Source organism: Lotus japonicus, chromosome 4, assembly GCF_012489685.1.
Source record: "Lotus japonicus ecotype B-129 chromosome 4, LjGifu_v1.2".
Lineage (NCBI taxonomy): Eukaryota > Viridiplantae > Streptophyta > Magnoliopsida > Fabales > Fabaceae > Lotus > Lotus japonicus.
In genome coordinates, this window is record NC_080044.1 from 70,967,964 (window position 1) to 70,988,501 (window position 20,538).

The 20,538-nt window shown below is 35.6% G+C and overlaps 2 protein-coding genes and 1 long non-coding RNA gene across 3 annotated transcripts; 2 read left to right on the plus strand and 1 right to left on the minus strand.

Moving 5' to 3' along the window:
- The first annotated feature begins 1,955 nt into the window (after positions 1 to 1,955).
- Positions 1,956 to 10,625, plus strand: LOC130713281 (aldehyde dehydrogenase 22A1-like). The gene is made up of 17 exons (XM_057563059.1): positions 1,956 to 1,976; positions 2,120 to 2,368; positions 2,483 to 2,512; positions 2,837 to 2,906; positions 2,994 to 3,037; positions 3,219 to 3,314; positions 3,953 to 4,080; positions 4,190 to 4,312; positions 4,663 to 4,816; positions 5,890 to 5,993; positions 6,082 to 6,160; positions 6,537 to 6,632; positions 6,768 to 6,905; positions 8,088 to 8,303; positions 9,093 to 9,284; positions 9,772 to 9,915; positions 9,986 to 10,625. Exons 1-17 carry the CDS (start codon positions 1,956 to 1,958, stop codon positions 10,145 to 10,147), a joined length of 2,046 nt encoding a protein of 681 aa, XP_057419042.1. The 3' UTR covers positions 10,148 to 10,625.
- Positions 10,626 to 10,707: 82 nt separating this feature from the next.
- On the minus strand, positions 10,708 to 18,943 carry LOC130711635 (uncharacterized). Its single transcript, XM_057561336.1, has 13 exons — positions 18,586 to 18,943; positions 17,898 to 18,084; positions 17,384 to 17,456; positions 16,945 to 17,092; positions 15,425 to 15,534; positions 15,076 to 15,216; positions 14,851 to 14,992; positions 14,629 to 14,772; positions 13,851 to 14,011; positions 13,518 to 13,595; positions 13,152 to 13,290; positions 12,670 to 12,939; positions 10,708 to 11,306 (listed from the first exon to the last, which is right to left on the minus strand). Exons 1-13 carry the CDS (start codon positions 18,856 to 18,858, stop codon positions 11,157 to 11,159), a joined length of 2,016 nt encoding a protein of 671 aa, XP_057417319.1. The 5' UTR covers positions 18,859 to 18,943; the 3' UTR covers positions 10,708 to 11,156.
- LOC130711637 (uncharacterized) lies at positions 15,034 to 20,538 on the plus strand. Its single transcript, XR_009010733.1, has 3 exons — positions 15,034 to 15,166; positions 16,424 to 16,491; positions 19,940 to 20,538. It is a non-coding gene; the product is annotated as an uncharacterized LOC130711637 (long non-coding RNA).

Sequence of the window (20,538 nt, forward strand, 5' to 3'; positions counted from 1 at the left end):
ATGCTTGTGTTTTCATATTTGGTAATAATTCAATTTTAATCAAAATAATCTATTTATACCTCCAATTTTTAAAATTGGATTGTATCCGGATAACGCTTGCATCCTCTGTCTTACCGCGGCTGCTGGCACAGAGTTAGCCGATGCTTATTCCCCGGATACCATCATTGCTTCTTCTCCTGGAAAAGAAGTTCACGACCCGTAGGCCCTCTACCTCCACGCGGCATTGTTCCGTCAGGCTTTCGCCCATTGCGGAAAATTCCCCACTGCTGCCTCCCGTTCCAAAAAGCAACACAAATGGGTGGTGAAGAAAATAGAGAAACAAAATTAAGAAATATGAAGTGGATCGGAGGTTATTAGAACCCAACGATGCGGTGGAGCACCGTTTTTAACAAAATCCAACAACATCTTAAACCAACAAAGTGTTTGCTCACAACTTAAAGGGGTGAAGTTCACAACAAGTAGTTGAACAAGTGGCTTTGGGGATGTGCGATTCATGTTCTGGGGTTCAAGTCGCAACAAAACTTTGAGGCATGGTGGTGCGATGGGGTTTCACATTCTGGGATGGTTGTCGTCGTGTTAAAGGGAGCAAAGGTTTGGTGGTGACCGTTTGTGGTGAGAAATACGATTTGGAGATAGATGAGACGTGGACTTAACAGGCAGAGTGGATGGTTTTTTTAAATTTAATTCAGTAAAATTATTTTCATAAATTGATGTATGATAGTGTATATGCATTTAATTTATTTAAATTTTAACTAATTAGTACTTATTTTTTATTAGTGACGAATTTATTTTCGTCACTAAATTTTGCCTTTATAAAAAATGGGGTAGAGTGTAGATTTTAAAAAACAATGGGGTGGAGTGTCATTCTTGCAAACCTTGAGGGGGGTGGGTGTATTTTACTCTATATTTTATGATGTGGCGGAATTCAATTGGATGACAGTGTAAAATTTGTTTATCGGTGCATATATCCCTTTAATTCTTTACGAAACCAAAAGAGAAAAGAAAAGAAATACATTTATGTTTATGGTCAACTGCCCAAGAAAGGAATTGCAATAAATTAAAAACTAAGGCTTTGTTCAGTAAATATATGAGATTAATTTCTATACACCGATAGTGTAAAAAGTTTTACACCGTCATTCAATCACAACCTTTCATTTTCTATTTTAAAAATCATTAAATTCAAAATTAATTATGAGCTATCAAAATGGATGGATGTGATTGAATGTTTGTGTAAAACTAAATTACATTGTCAGTGCATAGAATGGATTAATGTGTTTTCATGTTAATTCATGTGATATCCAAACATTCAATTAGTGGGTGCTCTCACCTTCCCTCTTCCAAAAAATATTACTTGTTTTTATATTTGCACAAATGTCCTTATGAGCATACACTCTTCGTGCGATTTGAAGGAAGAGGTAAGATGCTTATAGTTTTCTTGTATCTGGATGATTTAATTTATACCATTAATGATGAAGTGATGATTGAGGAATTTAAGAAATCCATGATGTCAGAATTTGAGATGTCTGATATTGGTTTGATACACCATTTCCTTGGCATTGAGGTTGAGCAATCCTCAAGTGGTATTTTTATCTCTCAAAAGAAGTACACAAGAGAAATTTTTAAGAGATTTCAGATGGACAGATGTAGTTCGCTGAGCACACCAGCAGAAACAAGTCTAAAGCTTGTTAAAAATCCAGAAGGAAAAGGAGTTGATGATACTCTTTACAAGCAACTTGTTGGAAGTCTCATGTACCTAACTGCTACAAGACCAGACATTATGCTTGATGTAAGCCTCATTAGCAGATTCATGGAAAATCCAAAAGGGATGCATCTCATGGCAACAAAGCGCATTTTGCGGTACTTGCAAGGAACAAAAGATTATGGAATATTTTACAAGAAAGGAGAGAAATCATATTTGATTGGGTTCATAGATAGTGATTATGCGGGAGATTAAGATGATAGGAAAAACACATCTGGTTATATCTTTATGTTTGGTTCTGGAGTTGTTTCATGGTCATCAAGGAAGCAACCTATTGTCACACTTTCAACTACTGAAGCAGAGTTTGTAGCAGCAATTGCATGTGCTTGTTAAGCAGTTTGGTTGAGAAATATTCTTCAGGAGCTTCAACACAATCAAGAAGTGTCAACTCCAATTTATTGTGATAATAGCTCAACAATCAAGCTGTCCATTAATTCTGTTTTACATGGAAGAAGCAAGCATATTGATGTGAGATACCATTTCTTACGTGAACTGACAAAGGGAAAAATTGTTGAGCTCATTCACTGCAAAAGTGAAGATCAAGTGGCTGATTTGTTTGCAAAACCACTTAAGTTAGCTGCATTCAAAAAACTTAGAGCATTGCTTGGAGTATGCACATTGGAAGCAAACGTGCCTCCGAATGAGTTTTAGACTTTGGTTGTTTTTTTTTGTAATGGACTTTGGTTCTTTAAACTTACTTATGTTTTTGTTTTTCTGTTGTAGATAGAGTCACTTTTTATCTGGTCTTTAGGAGTTAGTTGTAGCATGTTGCACCAGTTTTCCTATTTTATGCACGTTTATTGATGTATCAGCCTATTTTAATGGCTCAATGATGATCCAGTCCAAGCAATATATATAAATATGACTAAGCTCAAAGCCTATATCCATCACTCAGTGACAGTGGGAGCATTCTAAGCGAGGAGGTTTTCTCTCTGAATCTGTGAAATTCCAATGGCGCTTTGGTGGACATTTCTCGTTACTTTCGCATTCGCTTACGGTACCTACGGGTTCCTTCTCATGATCATTCCTCCCAATGGCGTTTGGAGGCCATTGCTCGCTGCTTTCGCATTCGCTTAGGGTATCTACGGGTTCCTTCTCATGATCTTTCCTCCCAACGTTCCTTCCATCGAGGTTGACGCCTCCGATGGTAATACCCCTCTCTCTCTCTCTCACTATCGTTTTCTTCGTTCACGGAAATTTGTGGTGATGTTGATGACGATTCTGTTGATGACAGTGTTGGACGATGGAAATCAAGCACAGGAGAAGAGCTTTAAATACGTAAGTACAATTTCTGTAACTTTAATTTTCAATTAGGTGTTAATTTTGATTTCAGAAATTCAAATGTGAATGTGAGGTGATAGATCATAGATATATGGATACTATTTCATGTGAATGTTATAACCTGGATTTTAGTCAATTTTCGAGGATTAATGTAGTGTTATTGATGGTTCCGATTCAGGTGCCTCCGTCGCAACAATCAGGGAAGATTGTTCAGTGCTATGAACCTGCAACTATGAAATATTTGGGAAATGTTCCTGCATTAACGCATGATGAGGTCAGTGAGCTTCAGAGCCTGTTATCTTATTGGGGACTAATGGTTATGAGATGCGTGGTTTTTGTATCTATTTCTCTAATTTCTCTAAAGCTAATAATCAATAGTTTATAAAAAAGCACGCCTTAGTTTTGAGTATACTTATTTTGTGGTAAGTGTTTAATGAAGTGTGGTATTGAGAATTAATTTTCGTGGCTAAAGAAATGGAGGTGTGAGATAGAAGGTTGGCCAAATCTAGGAGGACATCAGTGTTGTGCAAGAAACCTGCTGGTTGTGCTGAAGAAAAAATCTAACAAGTCATGGCTTCTAGCTAACCTTGTATACTAAATAGTAAATACTTTGCTTGTTTGTCATTTTATCAATGTTGAAGTTGAACTACAAATTCTAATGAATTGTATGTTTACTGGTTTCTGTAACTTTTTCCTTGTTTATGAATGGCCACATATGTCAGCACCTTTTTTTGAAAAAAATTTACACCCCAACCATTAATGGCAATGCCCACAAAGCTACTAACAGGGGAGTGTTGATGCAAGGAACCAGTTATTGAAGATCATGCACCTTAAAATGCTTAATATTTGAGTTGAATCTTCAGTAGTGAAGCATTGCCAAATTAACTTGAACTATTTTGCATGTATGGACAGGTCAAGGATCGAGTGGCTAAAGTAAGAAAGGCACAAAAAATGTGGGCTAAGTCCAGCTTCTTGCAAAGACGCTTGTTTTTGCATATACTACTAAAGTATATAATTAAACATCAAGCACTTATATGCGAGTAAGAATACCTATTTTCAATGGTTGTAGGAAGAAATTCAAACATTAACTTTTTATCAATTTTTTACATGAGAATATTGATAAAATTCTAATTCATTTGCTTTTATTAGAATATCTTCACGTGATACTGGAAAGACGATGGTAGATGCCTCTTTAGGAGAAATAATGACAACATGTGAGAAGATCAATTGGCTACTATCAGAGGGCGAGAAGTGGCTAAGGCCTGAATACCGGTATGTGCCTCAATATTTGTAGTAGCTATATATTCCCTCATTTTATTTAATCCATAAGACACAGTAGCAGTTCTATATTTATATTTCATATAACAAGGTGTGCTATTATCCTTCCTTAAACTGATTATGATTGATTCTCTGTCTCGGTATATTTTCTGTTCTTCCTGTACCTTATTTGACACCAAAATAAATCTTAAGATGCACATATTTTTATGGGAAAAAAGTAAAAACTTCTTCCGTGCACATTCATTGTTCTAACGTTTCTAATGTAAAATTTCAAATTGGCTAAACTCTCTTTTATGACCATATTATTTTTTCTATTGTTAGGGATAAATAAAAGACTTGTGCAGGTCTTCTGGAGGATCAATGTTTCTTAAGAGAGCCAAAGTAGAATTTCACCCCCTTGGTGTCATTGGAGCCATTGTTTCGTGGAATAATCCTTTCCACAACATATTCAATCCTATGCTGGCAGCAGTTTTTTCTGGAAATGGGATTGTGATTAAGGTATGAAATATCATACTAACTAGCTACCTATGTACAGCTCTTCATGCAGTAGGTGTATCATATTGTTTGGACATTGCTAACATTTATGCTTAATTGGACTTTGGTTATATTCCCCGACAAATTACATTAAAAATTGAGAATTTTGTTAGTTTTGATACGTACTCTTACTGCTAGAGATGTGAAACTGTTCATTTACTTCTAGCCAATAACTTCACCTTTTTTTTTGTCATAACTTCACCTTTTAAAAGAGTTGACACTTGATGTGGAATCCACTAATCAAAGCCTCTACGACCAAGTGGTCAAGACTCAAGAGTTTGATTCTTGCCACCCCAATCCTTCATCATTAAGCGGAAGGTTCTGAACAAGTTAAAATGAGTATATGTATTGTCCATAATTCAAGCCCCAAAAGGCTATTGTGTAGGATCATGTTCGAGCTAGAGATATAAAATCATTTTTGAGCTTCACCTAATAGGATAAGCTTTAAGGTGAGTTTGTATTGTATTTCACATATACTATAACCCTGTGTTTGGGTGATTTATTTTAAATTTCAAATGATTTGAAATTCATGGTAATTAAATTGATTATTTTAATTAGTAGCATTTATGTTATCTGGACAAATCTTGTAAAATGAAGCTTTTTGTGTGTGAGAAGGGTTTGATGAGGAATGATAAGGTGGAATTTGAATCCTCTATTTTGTGTTAAAAGCTGTTGAGAAATGAAGATTGAGTTTGGAGTCTACTTTGTTTAAGAATGAGCTAGTTGAAGACTGTTAGAGATAAGACCCACAAACCCAATGCCTTAAGGTTTTGGGTAAAGATGTTATGTTTGTCTCTTGGTAGTCTTCTTTGTTTGTCCAATGTGGTGTGTGAAGAGATCTCCATGCCCCCTCCGCGACACAACAATAACTACCCTGTAAATTACCTTGTATTTTTTTAAATTCTTTCTTTTGATTACCAAACCTTTCATTTTACAATAAATCATTTAAAACCCTCAATAAATCATTACCCCATTAAAACTCTTTACCCGAAGACATCCTAAAAGCTTGATTGAAAACCATGTGCTTCTACCTGCAGATATCAGAACATGCAAGTTGGTCTGGATGCTTTTTCTTCCGGATCATCCAGTCAGCCCTTGCTGCCATAGGAGCTCCAGAGGACCTTGTTGAGGTGATAACAGGGTAGGGCCTTCTGTTTTTCCCTTCCTTTTACCTTTTTGTTCCATGTTCATGTTTTCAATCTGTGGCACTGATTGGGCCTCTTTCCCAGGTTTGCTGAAACAGGAGAAGCATTGGTATCTTCAGTAGATAAAGTCATATTTGTGGGATCTCCTGGTGTTGGTAAGATGGTATGATTCCTGTGGCCAATCAAATTGGATCATTGTATGCTCTCACCTCAGAGCTGTATCATAATTCACATTATCCATAACTTGATTTGGATTTCTAAGAGTTTGATAAGGTTTGATAAAGGAACTCCAAAAGAGTCAATATCTAACTTAGTAGAATGAGGGTCTGCTTATCCCCATTCTGTACTGACAAAAAAAGTATTAGGAATATACAAATTCTCTGCCCCAAAAGTTGTAGTAACCTGTCATTTAGAGTGATGCTTTATGAGCTGAATGATCTCCTAACTCTTTCAAATACTCTTCCATTCTGTTTATGATGGTATCCAATTCCCAAGAAATTTGATTGTCCTCTCCTAATACACTTCATTTTCTTATGCAGATAATGAGAAATGCTGCAGAGACACTTACACCAGTTACCCTAGAGCTTGGTGGAAAAGATGCATTTATTGTTTGTGAAGATGTAGATGTGGACCATGTATGAATCCCTTCCATCTGTTCTAATTCCTCATGGCTTGAAAGTTTGTTGATCATGGTTGCCAAATGTCATCTTTAAAGCTTAATGACATCTTCATTCTTGAGAGTCACAGTTTTAACAAGCTTTGCTATGTAGGTTGCACAAATTGCTGTCAGGGCTGTTCTTCAGTCAAGCGGACAGAACTGTGCTGGGGCTGAGCGATTTTATGTCCACAGGGATATTTATTCTTCTTTTGTCAGTAAAGTTACCCAAATAGTAAAGTCTGTTACAGCTGTAAGTGTTTTGTTATGACTTAAATTAGTATAAATTGTACTTCGTAACTTTCAACATGGACTTCTGAATTTCTGATGCATATAATCACTGTGCTTGCATTTATTGTCACAGTATTTCAGAAATCTATCATATTTTACATATGTTGTAGTGCATTGACAGAAACTATGAGAAATAAACACCTATATTGATATTGATTCAGCATACATGGCTTTGTTACTGTTTTTTGTTGCATCTCTGGCTGCCTTTTATTTCTTTTTTCTCTTTCGGTAACAAAGGGAACATATGCTACATAAACCTTTTAAGAGATATTGTTTTTATCAACTTATTTTATATTAATTTGTTTCCCTCATAATTTGGTTTTTGATTGATCTCAATGGCTTAGCGTGATCCATATAGCCGACCTCACGCAGTGGGATAAGGCTTTTGTTCTTTTTGTTGTCTATATATTTGGAACTCTTGAAAATGATTCATATCTGTGAACTGCTGACATCTAGCAAATAGATAAAGTTGATGATGAAAATGTTATGTGGCATCTCCATTTCTCTTTTGAGATTAAATTGTTCGACTCATTAATTTAAACACAGTTCCGAATATTTTTTAGAGAACCAATCTGGTATGTAGACCATATCTGAGTACAATAGTACAATAGTAATAGGCATATGGTTTCCCCCTAACATCAAGTCTTCTCCTTTCAACTACGATCTGCAAATCTGATAACTTCCGTCCAACAAGCACCCTCCTAGTAGTAAATATTATCTGTCACATATTATAGTCATTAACTGCCACATATAAAAACATAGCTTCCCTGCTGCCACATACAAAAACAGAACTGTCCTGATAGTAAACAGTATCTGCCACATATAAGGCATAACTGCCTGAGGTATAGTAATAAATCAAGCCCGCTTTCTATTTTTTCCAACATAAACCTTCAATATCTTAGGCCATTATCGGCCTATCAATATCTTCCTTCAAAATGAATAGTACTGTGAATCTGGGTGTCATGATTGTATATAGATTAAAGGAAAGGGTATAAACATAAGAAATTATATTCATTCACAAATTTCAATATGAACAAGAACTCATTGCTAAATGATTATTGAAGAGTATACTTCTATTGTAGAAGTACTGAGTATGAAGAAGTCCATATTTTATATATTATTTTTGGTTATTGATTTCTTGCAGGGCCCACCACTTGTTGGAAAGTTTGATATGGGAGCTTTATGTATGCATGAGCATTCTGAAAAACTTGAAGGTCTCGTAAATGATGCTTTGGACAAAGGAGCTGAAATTGTTGCACGTGGAAGTTTTGGACATATAGGTGAAGATGCAGTTGATCAGTATTTCCCCCCTACTGTTATTGTGAATGTAAACCACTCAATGAGATTGATGCAAGAAGAGGTAGCGGAACTCAAATTTTCTACATTTACACACTTTTTTTTTGTTAGAATGCCTTCACTGATCACCTCACATTGCATAGTTTTCACCTCCTTATTACAGCTGTTCCCACCTCTCTTTTTTTTCTTTGCACGCCTACAATTTTATTCTGCCTTATTAGTTATTACACTAGTGTGAGTCAATGTAACCTATATTATATTATTCTTATTAGGTTCTATTGATGTGTATCTTTAGGGCATTGTTAAGGAATTCAAAAATAGGATGCATTTTTTTATGCATTTAGTTAAAAGTACAACATTTATTGAATTATTGTATTGGGATGTAAAAAGGTTTACTTTTTATTTAATATTTTCTATTTTTGAATCCCTAACGCCGTGGGGCCTGGGGGTACTGGGTAGCAATTGCCTTATGAGTATCATTGTTTTAACTGATAGTTTCACTGATACTAGATTTTTTGAATCTCTAACTCCTTGTGGCCTAGGGGTACTGCCGTACTGGGTATCATTGGGTAGCAATTGCCTTATGAGTATCATTGTTTGAATCCCTAACACCTTGGGGCCTGGGGGTACTGGGTAGCAATTGCCTTATGAGTATCATTGTTTTAACTGATAGTTTCACCATAACTAGACTTAAACCATTTGTGATTTTTTTTTGAAATTCAGGTAACCATATCTCATGTTATAGTCATATATGCACTGCAATTGTGCATTTACATTCATGAGTTTCCCTTCTGTATTTGTATGCTTCAGCAACTGCTTACTAGATTCATCTGTGCGATGTAATGATATCTAGGTATTTGGACCAATCATGCCGATAATGAAATTTAGCTCTGATGAGGAGGCTGTCAAGCTTGCCAATGACTCAAAATATGGGCTTGGCTGTGCTGTTTTCTCAGGCATTCAGAGCCGTGCAAGAGAGATAGCTTCACAGATACATTCCGGAGTAGCTTCAATTAATGATTTTGCGGCATCATACAAGTGTCAGGTAAATTCATTTTTAATTTAACACGAGCTTGTCATGATATGTTTTATCTTTTATATTAATCTTGCATCTGATTGCTAGTTTAGAAAGTGCAACAAATTGGCTTAGAGAATTACCACGGGCTTGTTAATGAGTTTACAACTTCATTTCATGAGTGCTTTTTATTCCTAAAACATCTTTGCCGTGAACTACTTGTTTTGGAAGTGATTTATGCGCCCCGCACAGCATGTGTAATTTCCAGTCAGATAAAGAGAAATGTTAAAGAGAAAGGGATTTCTTATTTCTTAATTTTTATGTTGGTTAAATTGCAAATAACCCACCCACTTTAGCTTTTGACCTGAACTAGAATTTAAGAGACAATTTACCTGAGACCTGAAATAAAAGTGGGTAATTTACATCTTGATCTACTAGACTTATGAAGCTGTTTTTGCCAAGGTGCTTGGAAATGTTTTTATGTAAGCCTAGTTCATGTTCTTATTTCCACTTGCAGTCCCTACCATTTGGCGGTGTGAAACATAGTGGATTTGGACGATTTGGTGGTGTAGAAGGTTTGCGAGCTTGCTGTCTTGTTAAAGCAGTTGTTGAAGATCGATGGTGGCCATTTGTCAGAGCCAAGAACCCTAAGCCTATCCAGGTGAGTCCGGAAAACCTTTCATGATATTTTTTCTACTGCGAGCAGAAACTTAAATGGGCTTGTCTCGCAGTATCCTGTTGCAGATAATGGATTTGAATTCCAGGAGTCATCTGTTGAATTATTTTATGGGATAAGCTATTGGGACCGTTTACGAGCATTAGGAGATGTTTTAGAAATGCTTAAAGAGCAGCAGAACCCTGCTGGCAGCAGCAGTAAGAGAAGAAATGACTAACTGTCAGGTCAGGTATAACATGCTAAATGGTCAACATTGTCAAATTCAAATTCAAATAATCCCTGGTATCACTGATAAATTAGAGTACTGATATTACTATCTCGGAAAAATATGGATATAGTAGTTCATCACACTCACTGCGAAAACAATGCCCCAGTTTATGGTTTGGCAAAGGTAGCATTGCAAAACTTATGGGATAGGAAGCTTTGCAGGAGTTCACCATTTTGCATTACTAGCATGCTGAGAGCATATATGAAACTGCATTAGTTTCTATTTTTTCTACTAAAAAAAAGAACTCTGATGTCTTTGGCCATCCAACATGGAAGTTTAGTCGTGTAATCAGAGCATTCTAAATGGGACCATAGTAGCTGATTCAATTGGAAATTTAATAAATCAATGTCTTTGTACATATTTCGACTTGCAATTCCTGCCATTTTGGAAATTTCCACTGTCAATTTAATTAAAATTTAGTTGTTTACCTTAATCAACTAAAAAGTAATATTGATTGTTCTTAGAACTGGGTGTAAATTGGTTCAAATTCAGTAAAGTGGTAGAAAATATAATCTAAACCTTTGTACTCAAATATTATTTGGCATTCATGTTTACATAATTAGCATTTAGCTGGATACAATGTTATATTCAAAATTTGGAGACAGTCAATCAACTACAGAAATATTCAGTTTCCTTGAAAGAAATTTCCAACTCTACATGCAAGTGAGTGTCCTCAGCACGGCTCTTCTTTTATTTGATGGATGAGAAGCATAAAGAAACCATTTAGTACTCATTGACTGGCTTATCTATCCATTACTTTTCCCTTGGACATAGCACATTTGGTGTTTCCTCCTATTATACTCTCAGGCTGTCCCAAAATGGAAGATGACTCTTAACAGGTCACCAACTCAAATACCTTCCCACTTTATGCTATTTTAAGCTTCATAGCAATCCTTGTGCCACCCTTTGATTATACATCTAAACTACACCCTTCCAAGTGCATCCAACAATTAATCAATCATTCACACTTGGAGGCACGGGTGATTTCCCAGGAAGTTGAATCGTCTAACAAGAGCTCATCTGTCACCAAGCCATCTCGCTTACAGTTCACCAATGCAACCATAAACCTCTCATTTTCTAACGACGAAGGATACATTAGTTGTTCTTCCTGAAACAAAATAATGTGTTATTGCCAAACTAACAAATATTAGTATTTTTAACATCAATCTTACTCAGGCGAAGGTCAGAATTTGCAATTTAGTATTAATATCTGAATACAATGCGTAGCTACTTCTGCGATTAGTTTTTTCCTTATTGATAGAAACTACATACATTTACCAATAGAGAAAAGAAACGGTATACACATTTAAGTTTATGTAGTGTAAACTGCCCGGGAAAGGAATGTCAATAAAAACTAAGGCTGTAGTGTTCAGTAAATATATAGTAAACGCGTTTCACTAATTTTTTTTTGATAGACAAATGTTAGTAGTGGTTAGTAAATTAGTACGAATTATTCCTCTTCAGGGTTCGAACCCTGACCCTTCACCTGCATTTACCCTTAGCTCAACCATGTGAGCTACCTAAATAACAAGATACTTTCATGAAATATGTAAATTATTGTAATAACAATATAAAAACATTTGAAAATTTCAACTTCAAAAATCTCAATTTAATCACTGATAAAATCATTTAAATATTAATCCGAAAGTTTCTCTTCATATTTAATGTTAATTAAAAACATAAATACAACTCGAGAATTTCTTGGGTAAATTTTAAATATGAAATAAAATTAAAATAAGAGCATTTTATAATTAAAACTAAATAGAAACAGCACAGGTCAGCACGTTTGATCCAAGTGTTTATCACTTGTGAGTTTGCTTGAATATCTTATAGTGTTGTCAATGCTAACGAGCATTAGCATTGACACTCATTTTAATATAAAAAGTGAACGAAACTCCTCCTAGTATATGTTTGGATTCCCCACGTTGTCAAGTTATATGCATTGGATGCTGTACTCACAAATTCCAATGGTAAAAACGGAGCTAAATTTAAGACAACTTTAATCCAAATATGGATTTAGATGAATGTGCTTTCATGTTAAATCATGTGATATCCAAACACACTAATAAGTGGGCGCTCTCACCTTCCCTCCTCCAAAAATATTACTCCCTCCGTTCCTTTTTATAAGAACCAACTTGGAGTTTGATGAGCATTAAATATTTTTTGACAAGAATGCCCTTATTTAATTGAATTTCTCTCTCTTTTCACTTGTTATAGCATTAATTATGCACAGAAATTAAGAATAATGGGTAGAGGGTAACTTTGAAAAGTTGATATAAATTAAGAACAAATTTAATGCAATTATCTAGATTAACTAAATTTCTTAAAGGGTGTGAAATGGTTGTTTCATTCGTATATTAAGGAATGGAGGGAGTACTTGTTTTTATATTTGCGCAAGTAGCTTCTCTCCGTATATGGTCATATGAACATAAATTTACTTCTGAGAAACTGATCAGAGTTAAAAATATTACCTCCGGAAGGTCATTGAACTCCTCAGGAGATATCTGCAACAAATCCATAGCAGTTTGACCAGTGCACCATGCTAAAACTTTCGCACTCTTATCCGCAAGAGTAATTTTCAAATGGAAAGTCCGCACTACTTCTGCATCAGAAATTATATGACAGAAGTTGCATTTCACAGTTCCATCAGGAATCATGTTGACAAAGTGGCCACAGAGAGAATGTGCAAATCTTGTATTAACATCATAATACTCAATCGGATCAAGCCAGACCCGACAGACCTAAAACAACATCAAGGAAGAGAAATTCAGATTTTGTAGATAAATATATTGGCTTCAGAGCTATGAGGAGTACTCCAAGGGTGCAACATTTTGGACATGTGCACAACATTGTAGTGTTTGGTCCATATTGAAGATATCAGCTAGTGTACAACATAATAATTGAAACAAATAAAGAAATAGATATTTAAGTAATACCAAAACATAACTCTTACCTGCGCATAGCTAGCCTGGTTAGAAATATCAGCGAGTTGCGATAGCTTGTGAAGGCAAGATGAATTGATCAATGCTGGTAAGCAGCTGATATTGATGAATGAAGTCCCAATACTATTCTCAAACCATGATACTTCCAAACTGTCAAAAACATTGCTGAACAGTAAGATTATGTGCATAGAATAAAGGCAGAGAAAAGAAAACCGATTGAGCAGACGCCATGAACAGCTAGGGGTACGATACAAGATTTTGAAGAATAAAAATAGTATTTAAAGACCAACATTATTTTAAAATGTAAATTTTCACATTATATTTTTCCTTATGTCTGATGTGCATTAGTTCTAAACATTCAAGTTGGATGTGCTCACCGCTTCTGTTTCTTAGACATGGTACATGTCAAGCCAGATATGAATACAGTGTGTCCAAGACTCACTCTTCCCAACGACCTGTCATACATTATAAAAGCATAAGAACGGGGAGGATAAAACAGGAAACATGTTACATTGTTTCTTAACACTGATAGTAATTATTTCCAATCCCCTCCGTCACCAAGGCTTCTTCTTACTATCTCTTCTTCCTTCCATCTCACTTTTTATCTTTTGAATTTTCAATCCTAGACCTACTCCATTCTGCATCTGTCTACCCAATACTGCTTAAGAATGCTGCTAGAAAGTAATTCTAGTATTAATTGTAATCATTACCAAAATCTGGCAAAATGAAGCTTTGCCCAAATTTCTCCGCTAGTATCCGTGATTCTTAAATAAAAAACAGTTTCTTGGATATTATCCTCTTTGATAATATCTGTAACTACACCATAGAGGCAGATCCTAGTCATCTTGTTGCGAAGGTCGACCACAAATGACTGCAAAACTTTACACAAGTAACAACGTTAACAAATCAACCATTAGAGACAGAAGATAAGCACTATTAAGGAGGGAACGCAGGATAGTGTGAAAAACATCAATATACTCATATACAGCCATATGATTGGCACTGCTTAAGCAGCAGACCCCTCTACGAAACAACTTATTAGCATGGGATGAAGATTTCCATGTTGACTAATTTATGCATTATGTTGAATTTGTAAATGTATGATTGAGGTACTGATAACAGTGTGATCTTGAAGATACGTAAGCAAAGCTCGTTTACGATTAAGCAATCCAACTACTGTTACCCAAAGAGCTTTCATTGCATAAATTATATATACTCATAGACAGTTAAGATATTGCATGAAATGCAATCACACAAGCTTGTGCATCTTTATGTCTATACAGGTTGCATTTGAGTTAAAACAGAAGGGTAACGAGCTAAAGCCAATATAATCAAAACACCAGCAATTGCCAGGATCCCAATATAAATAAATATCTAACATAAATAAAGTAAATAACATACGAGATAGCTATTGAGATCACGAGTGCAGAAAATAAGAAAAATCAATCCTTTTATTTTCTTTGGAGGAGTGGTAGAGGATAAGCTCACCCGAAAAGGGTAATTACTGAAATCAATGGCCCCTTGAGAATCACGGGGCAAGCTCACTTGAGAAAACCTGAGACCCTGACTGGGACTATAGGAACTCATGGGCCTTGAACCTTGATGGCGATTCGGTGTCAACGTTATGCAAACCTAATCAACAGAGTTGTTTAATATTTCCTCCAAATGACAATTACAATAGCTCATGTCACCTAAAAATCCAAAAATCACCTGTTCTTCATGTTGAATATAAGGCACCAAATATAACTGTGTTGCACTTCCATATTCAAGACAAAATTTCTCACTTGTTTCAATACCACACTCTTCAGAACTTGTAACGTATGGTTTGTCCAGTGCAAGCATGCATCCCACTCTGAGCATCCACAAAAACATGAATGTTACACATAAGAAAAGAATTACTCGGCTTCAGTAATTTGACACAGTGCAAGAATTCACCTGAAAAGATTGGCAAGGAGAGTCTGCTCACCCCACAAGAAAAACTTTAAAGTGACACCATCACCATCAACAAGAGTAATCTGTTTTCTTTGTAAGTTCCCAAAACTCCCTTGAATTTCTGCAGATTCAATGCTTTCAATCCTGCAATCAACATTAGAAAGTAGTGAGCACATGCGTACTTGTAAGTGGAAAAAAGACGACTACACAGGATTATGAATCATGTTGATGAATGCATATGAGCAGGAACATTGATGAACTAGTAAATTATTTAAACCTCTGACGCGCTTACATAGATATGCAACAAAATGTTACATGAAATTTTCATAGATGCAAATTGTAAAGTGTTTACCTCGCACAAAGTGAATAAGAAGCCCCCTTGTTCACTTCATCAAGAGAAATTGAAGAGAAGGAGTCTGAACAAAACTGAGCGGCTAGCAGCATTGCATCATCATCCTGACTCTACAGATTTGAAGAAAACAAGAAGCTTGCCATCATGAAAACTTGATCTATCTGAATCTACCTTCTAAGTTCTAGGTGCCGCATAAAGACCAAAAGATAGAACTAGTAATACAAAGTATCATTAAACCCAAAGAAAAAAATGAATTTTCTTTTTTAAAAAGACCAGGTTTTAACGCTTCTCATACATTAGATTTAGAAGCACTTCATTTCATTTCCTGTGCGCTGCTTCTTCATCCCTCCTCTATTCAGTTTCCATTTCTCTACTTTTTCCAGTTGTAGCTCTATCTTCTTCCAATCTAAAGCATCCTTTTGGAGACTTTAATGAAACTTTAAAGCCCCAACCATCCTCTTTACTCTTGTGAGTTAAGTTTGTAGTGATTTCATGGAGTTAAGTTAGTGCTTAATGGATGAAAGGTGCTAAGCCAATGAAAGCTACTTACTGTGCTCTAAAGTATCCCTACAATCCAAAATTGAGGATTTTTTTAAGTTTATATTTTTATTGGGTTGAAATATTTTAGTATTAAAGTAAAGATTTAAGGGTTTTATTATGAATTTATTCAATATACACTACAATGTGTATAGTTTTGCAGAAATGTCCAATTATATTTTATTATCTTATTTTTCTTAATTTAATATTCAATTATGACATGATAAGGTAGTGAAATATAATTGAAATTGTAAAACTCATTTTTACAAGTAATTCTCAGGAAAGTTAAGATCTTATTTCACAAATTATGAGTTATCTTATGAACTTACAATTTTCTCTCTACTTTATGCTATAAACTATGTCTAATTTTAAACATTCATGTCATAACTTTTTTCCTTCATGCTGACTTTGTTTATTCTATTTCACCAAGTTTATGTAACTCATCTCATTTCTTTTCTTCAGATTTGTAGGCTGATGAGTAGTGGGTTCATGAAGTTTGCTCGTCCGTGCAAGAGTTATTCATATTTTTGGTAAGCTTCACAATGATCGACGGCTGTATTTTGTTCACTCAATTATAGATGTTATTCTATTGAAATCTTATGAAGTTATGACAATCATTGTTTATGGATGATACAAACTTTGTTTGACAGGTTCTGGACATGGAAGTGAAATTAAAATGAATTGTTCAAATCTTAAGGGATCTGACTTTATCAGATTTTTAGTATCTAAAAGATATAATCATCAATATATTTTCAGTGTGGTTCTATCATTAGGCTTGTAAGGCTAAATAAGTGACAAGTTAATATTAACTTGCACACAGATTACAACCTAAGAGTCATGACAACCAGTCTTCCGAAGGAGAGACTTGGTTCCAAATTTGAACTGCTTATATATGAAACTACAATAATAGAATCTGAACAACACCAATTTATATTAAAAAAAAAAAAAAAAAAAAAAAAAAAAAAAAAAACTTTGACAGTTACCTCATCCAAAATAATCACAAGATACTCTGTTGGCAAGAGACGTGGATGACCAGAACCTTCAGTGGCAGTTCGGAGGTAGCAACCAGTAAGGAAAATCTCCCTCCCTCTCTTCAGAACTCCATTCTGCATGCCTGCCAAGTCATAGTATCTGCTAGATAAAATATTCGGTTATTAGAAAATGAATTGAATGAAATTGCAAACAAGAGTATGCCTTGTTTTTAGGCCAAATCACATGCTACATGAATGATTCAATACGTGCACTCTGCACAAATATTCAAAGAAAAGAACTTATTGGTATATTTGAGAAAAGATTCGATTACCAATTGAAAGAACAAATAAAGAATATATTCTCATAGTGAAAAATATTTTATTCTTTTGATCATCAAAGCAAAAAATTAACTTTGACCTTAATTGATTCAATATTGCATTCTGCATATACCTGCGGTGTAGATAGAGATCTATGATATTAGAACTCCAATAATCCCCTAATGTAAGCATGAAGATGTTTGTGCCTGCAGGAAAAAAAAAATCCAATGATAACAAGCATTAATCACCACAAAAGCAAAACAGAAATTATATCTGCAACAGATACACCACCAAGCCTTATCCTGCCAACAAGGGCTAAGTTACCTGAATCAATGGACGCCAATTTCCTCTATCAGAAAATCATTTTTTCAATAGCCAATTTAGAGTGAGGTGTTTTTTACTAATTTCTACTAAACCAATTCATTTTTTACAACAGGGTAAAATATCATAACTGGTGCCTGTTAGTATATAATTTAATAGGTTAGGTGCCACAGCAATGGCTTCTCATTTCTCATTAGTCATAAGAGATACATGACCCTTCAGTTGGATCAGAATAAATCAAATGCACTAACAGCTACGATTCTTCACATTCAATCAACATAATAAACTATAGCAAGAAAAAAAAGAACAGTTTAATTCCAAGATACCTGGGAGTACAAATGCATCAATAATAATAGTTTCCAGAACACTGTTCAATGACAAGAAATTTTTCTCGCATATAGAATCAATGGTAACAGTGTTTGGAAGCTTTGTCCTCCGATGATCCTTCTTGAGTTGGTTAATTACTTCGAGCCTCTTCTTCGGAGCACCAACCCTGCGTTGCTCACTCCATGCCTTCAAATCAAAATCAACAATCAGAGAAAATAGCCAAAAATGAAAAAAATAGTAAAAACCTAAAAAACTCAAAACCGCATCACAGATTCACAGTAACAGCTACACTTCAACAACAACAACAAAAATCGTCCACTGCTACAAAAACCTATATAATTCCAGAGAAGATAAAGATAACCGACTATTAATCCCTAATTTGAACATTTCATGGTTTCTGTACTGTACATCAACTTGAACAGTAAACCTATCTAATTCCAGTGAACAAACTATGAATCTCTAATTTCTGAATTTCACGGTCTGTGTAACAAGAAGATGGAATCGGAATCATCTTCTAATACATCAACCAATCTAATTCCAGAGGAAATGAATGTAACCGTCTCTAAATCCCTAACCTATGCATTTCACAGTTCATGTACAAACGAGATAGAATCGGAAATCGGAATCATATATTAGGTTAATTTTCTGGAAACGCAGAATCAGATGAGGGAAGGTGAAGTACGGTACCTGAGAGAGTTCAGAGAGCAAGATCGCAGGAGTGACGCCGCTTGAATAAGCAACGCAAGTTTTGAGAATACGAGACACGATCCAGCTCCAACCATATCCACCGGCACCAGAACCGTCTCCGGTTGGATCATCTTCCAGTGACAGTAGCTCGGATCTGGCGTAGTCCACGAATTTGAGGAATGGATCCTCCTCCTCCGACTTCTCTTGATCTTCTTCTCGGTGATTATCTACGTCCATCGCAGAATCTCTCTCTGTATAACGGTGATGCTCCATTCTCGACTCACAAGAGTTTCAGACGAAGGAGCTTGGTCTAGTTTAGATGAGAGAGAGAGAGGGGTTTCTGTGTATAGGGCGCGGCGTTTGGCGCGTTTTTTTTCAATTAAAAATTCTCCCGTTTTTTTCGTCACTGTTAGGTTTTCTTTTTTTGTCAGGCAATTATGGGCTGGGCTTACATGTACTTACAGGCCCAAATATCATAGGGTAGGGATAAAGGGTGTTACACTTACATTTGACCAAAAATAATAAAAAACACCCCAACTACTACTCACACCACCCCTAATTTAAGAGGGGGGAACAATGGCAAAAAAAATAAATCATTATACTACTACAGAAAAAAAAAAAGGTGCAAGTGCATCCTAGGTCTTGCACCATACAAGAGCCAATTTTACCTGTTATAATAGGTAATAGTTACCTGCTGGAAAAAAAATTAAAAAGTTATGTGACAATAATACCCTCAGCCTTATATGCTCTACCCTCTCTCTTCTCTTTGGATCACCAAAATCCTCCACTGGAACTCTAGATCCGGAACCGCGGCGACCACCGCCATCGGAACCAGTCCAACCCCATCTCTTATCCGACACCGCCAAACCGCTGGTTCACAACCACCGCGAAGCAGGTCCTGGATTTCGTCCGCAACCACCACGAAGCCACCGCCGCGCAATGATGGGTTTGCTTTTCCCGTTCTTCCCTAAGCCGTGAAGATGAACAACGTTCTGTGAATCTCCTGGAATGATTCGCGTTTGGCGTCGTCCGCATGTGTCTCGGCGACGATGGTGGAGTTGATAAAAGGGGAAAGACAAAACTGCTGGTGGTGGATCTGGAAGGGAAAAAGGGGAATTTTTTTTAGGGTTTCATCATCTTAACTTTGTGATGTGTTTGTTGAGGTTTATTAGCAATCAATTGCTGCTTGTTAGTTTCAAAAAAAAAAAAACAAAATTGCTGCTTGTGTTAATTTGAATTGGCCTAAATACAAGTTACTTGTTCAAGTTTTGGATGTTAACATGGTTGCAAAACATTAATCTGAGATTTCATATTGAAATTGGAGCAACAAGTGAATGGGGCGTTCTTTTTTCAGATCCGTAAATGGTAATGCCCAGTGAAGAAGGTTGCAGAAGGTTGCTTTCTTCAAGTATTGAAGGAGAATGACGACCGTAAAAAAGAAAAAGGAGAATGGTAGGGGTGCAAGTGTCATTTACATATTATATTTTAAATATATCTAAACTTCCAGTTAATAGAAAGAGCCGGTTTCCAATTTCCCCTCTTGACATATGCTTTAATCTCATTGGTTCTCACCTATATGGCACCGGTGCAAGACCCATCCTCTATTGCACCTTATACTCCACCGTAAATATAATATAGAAATATATTTGTCAAGAATAAATTGATTGGTTAAATTTGTTCCTGAAAGTGTTGGACGGTGGCAAGTTCGTCACTGAATTTAAACATTTCCCTCGCGGTTCTAGATTGTGTAAAATGTCTGTCAAATTAGTCTATATCGTTAGATAAAACGTTGGTCAAGTTAGTTTATATAGTCTATACAGACACTAACCTAACTGACATTTTACACAATTAGAAATTATATGAGGTTTTTTTTTTTCTCTAAAGACAAAGACAAACTTATTGGCGTCCAACACTTCTGTTTATCAATTTCACCATTTCACTAAAAAAAAAAAA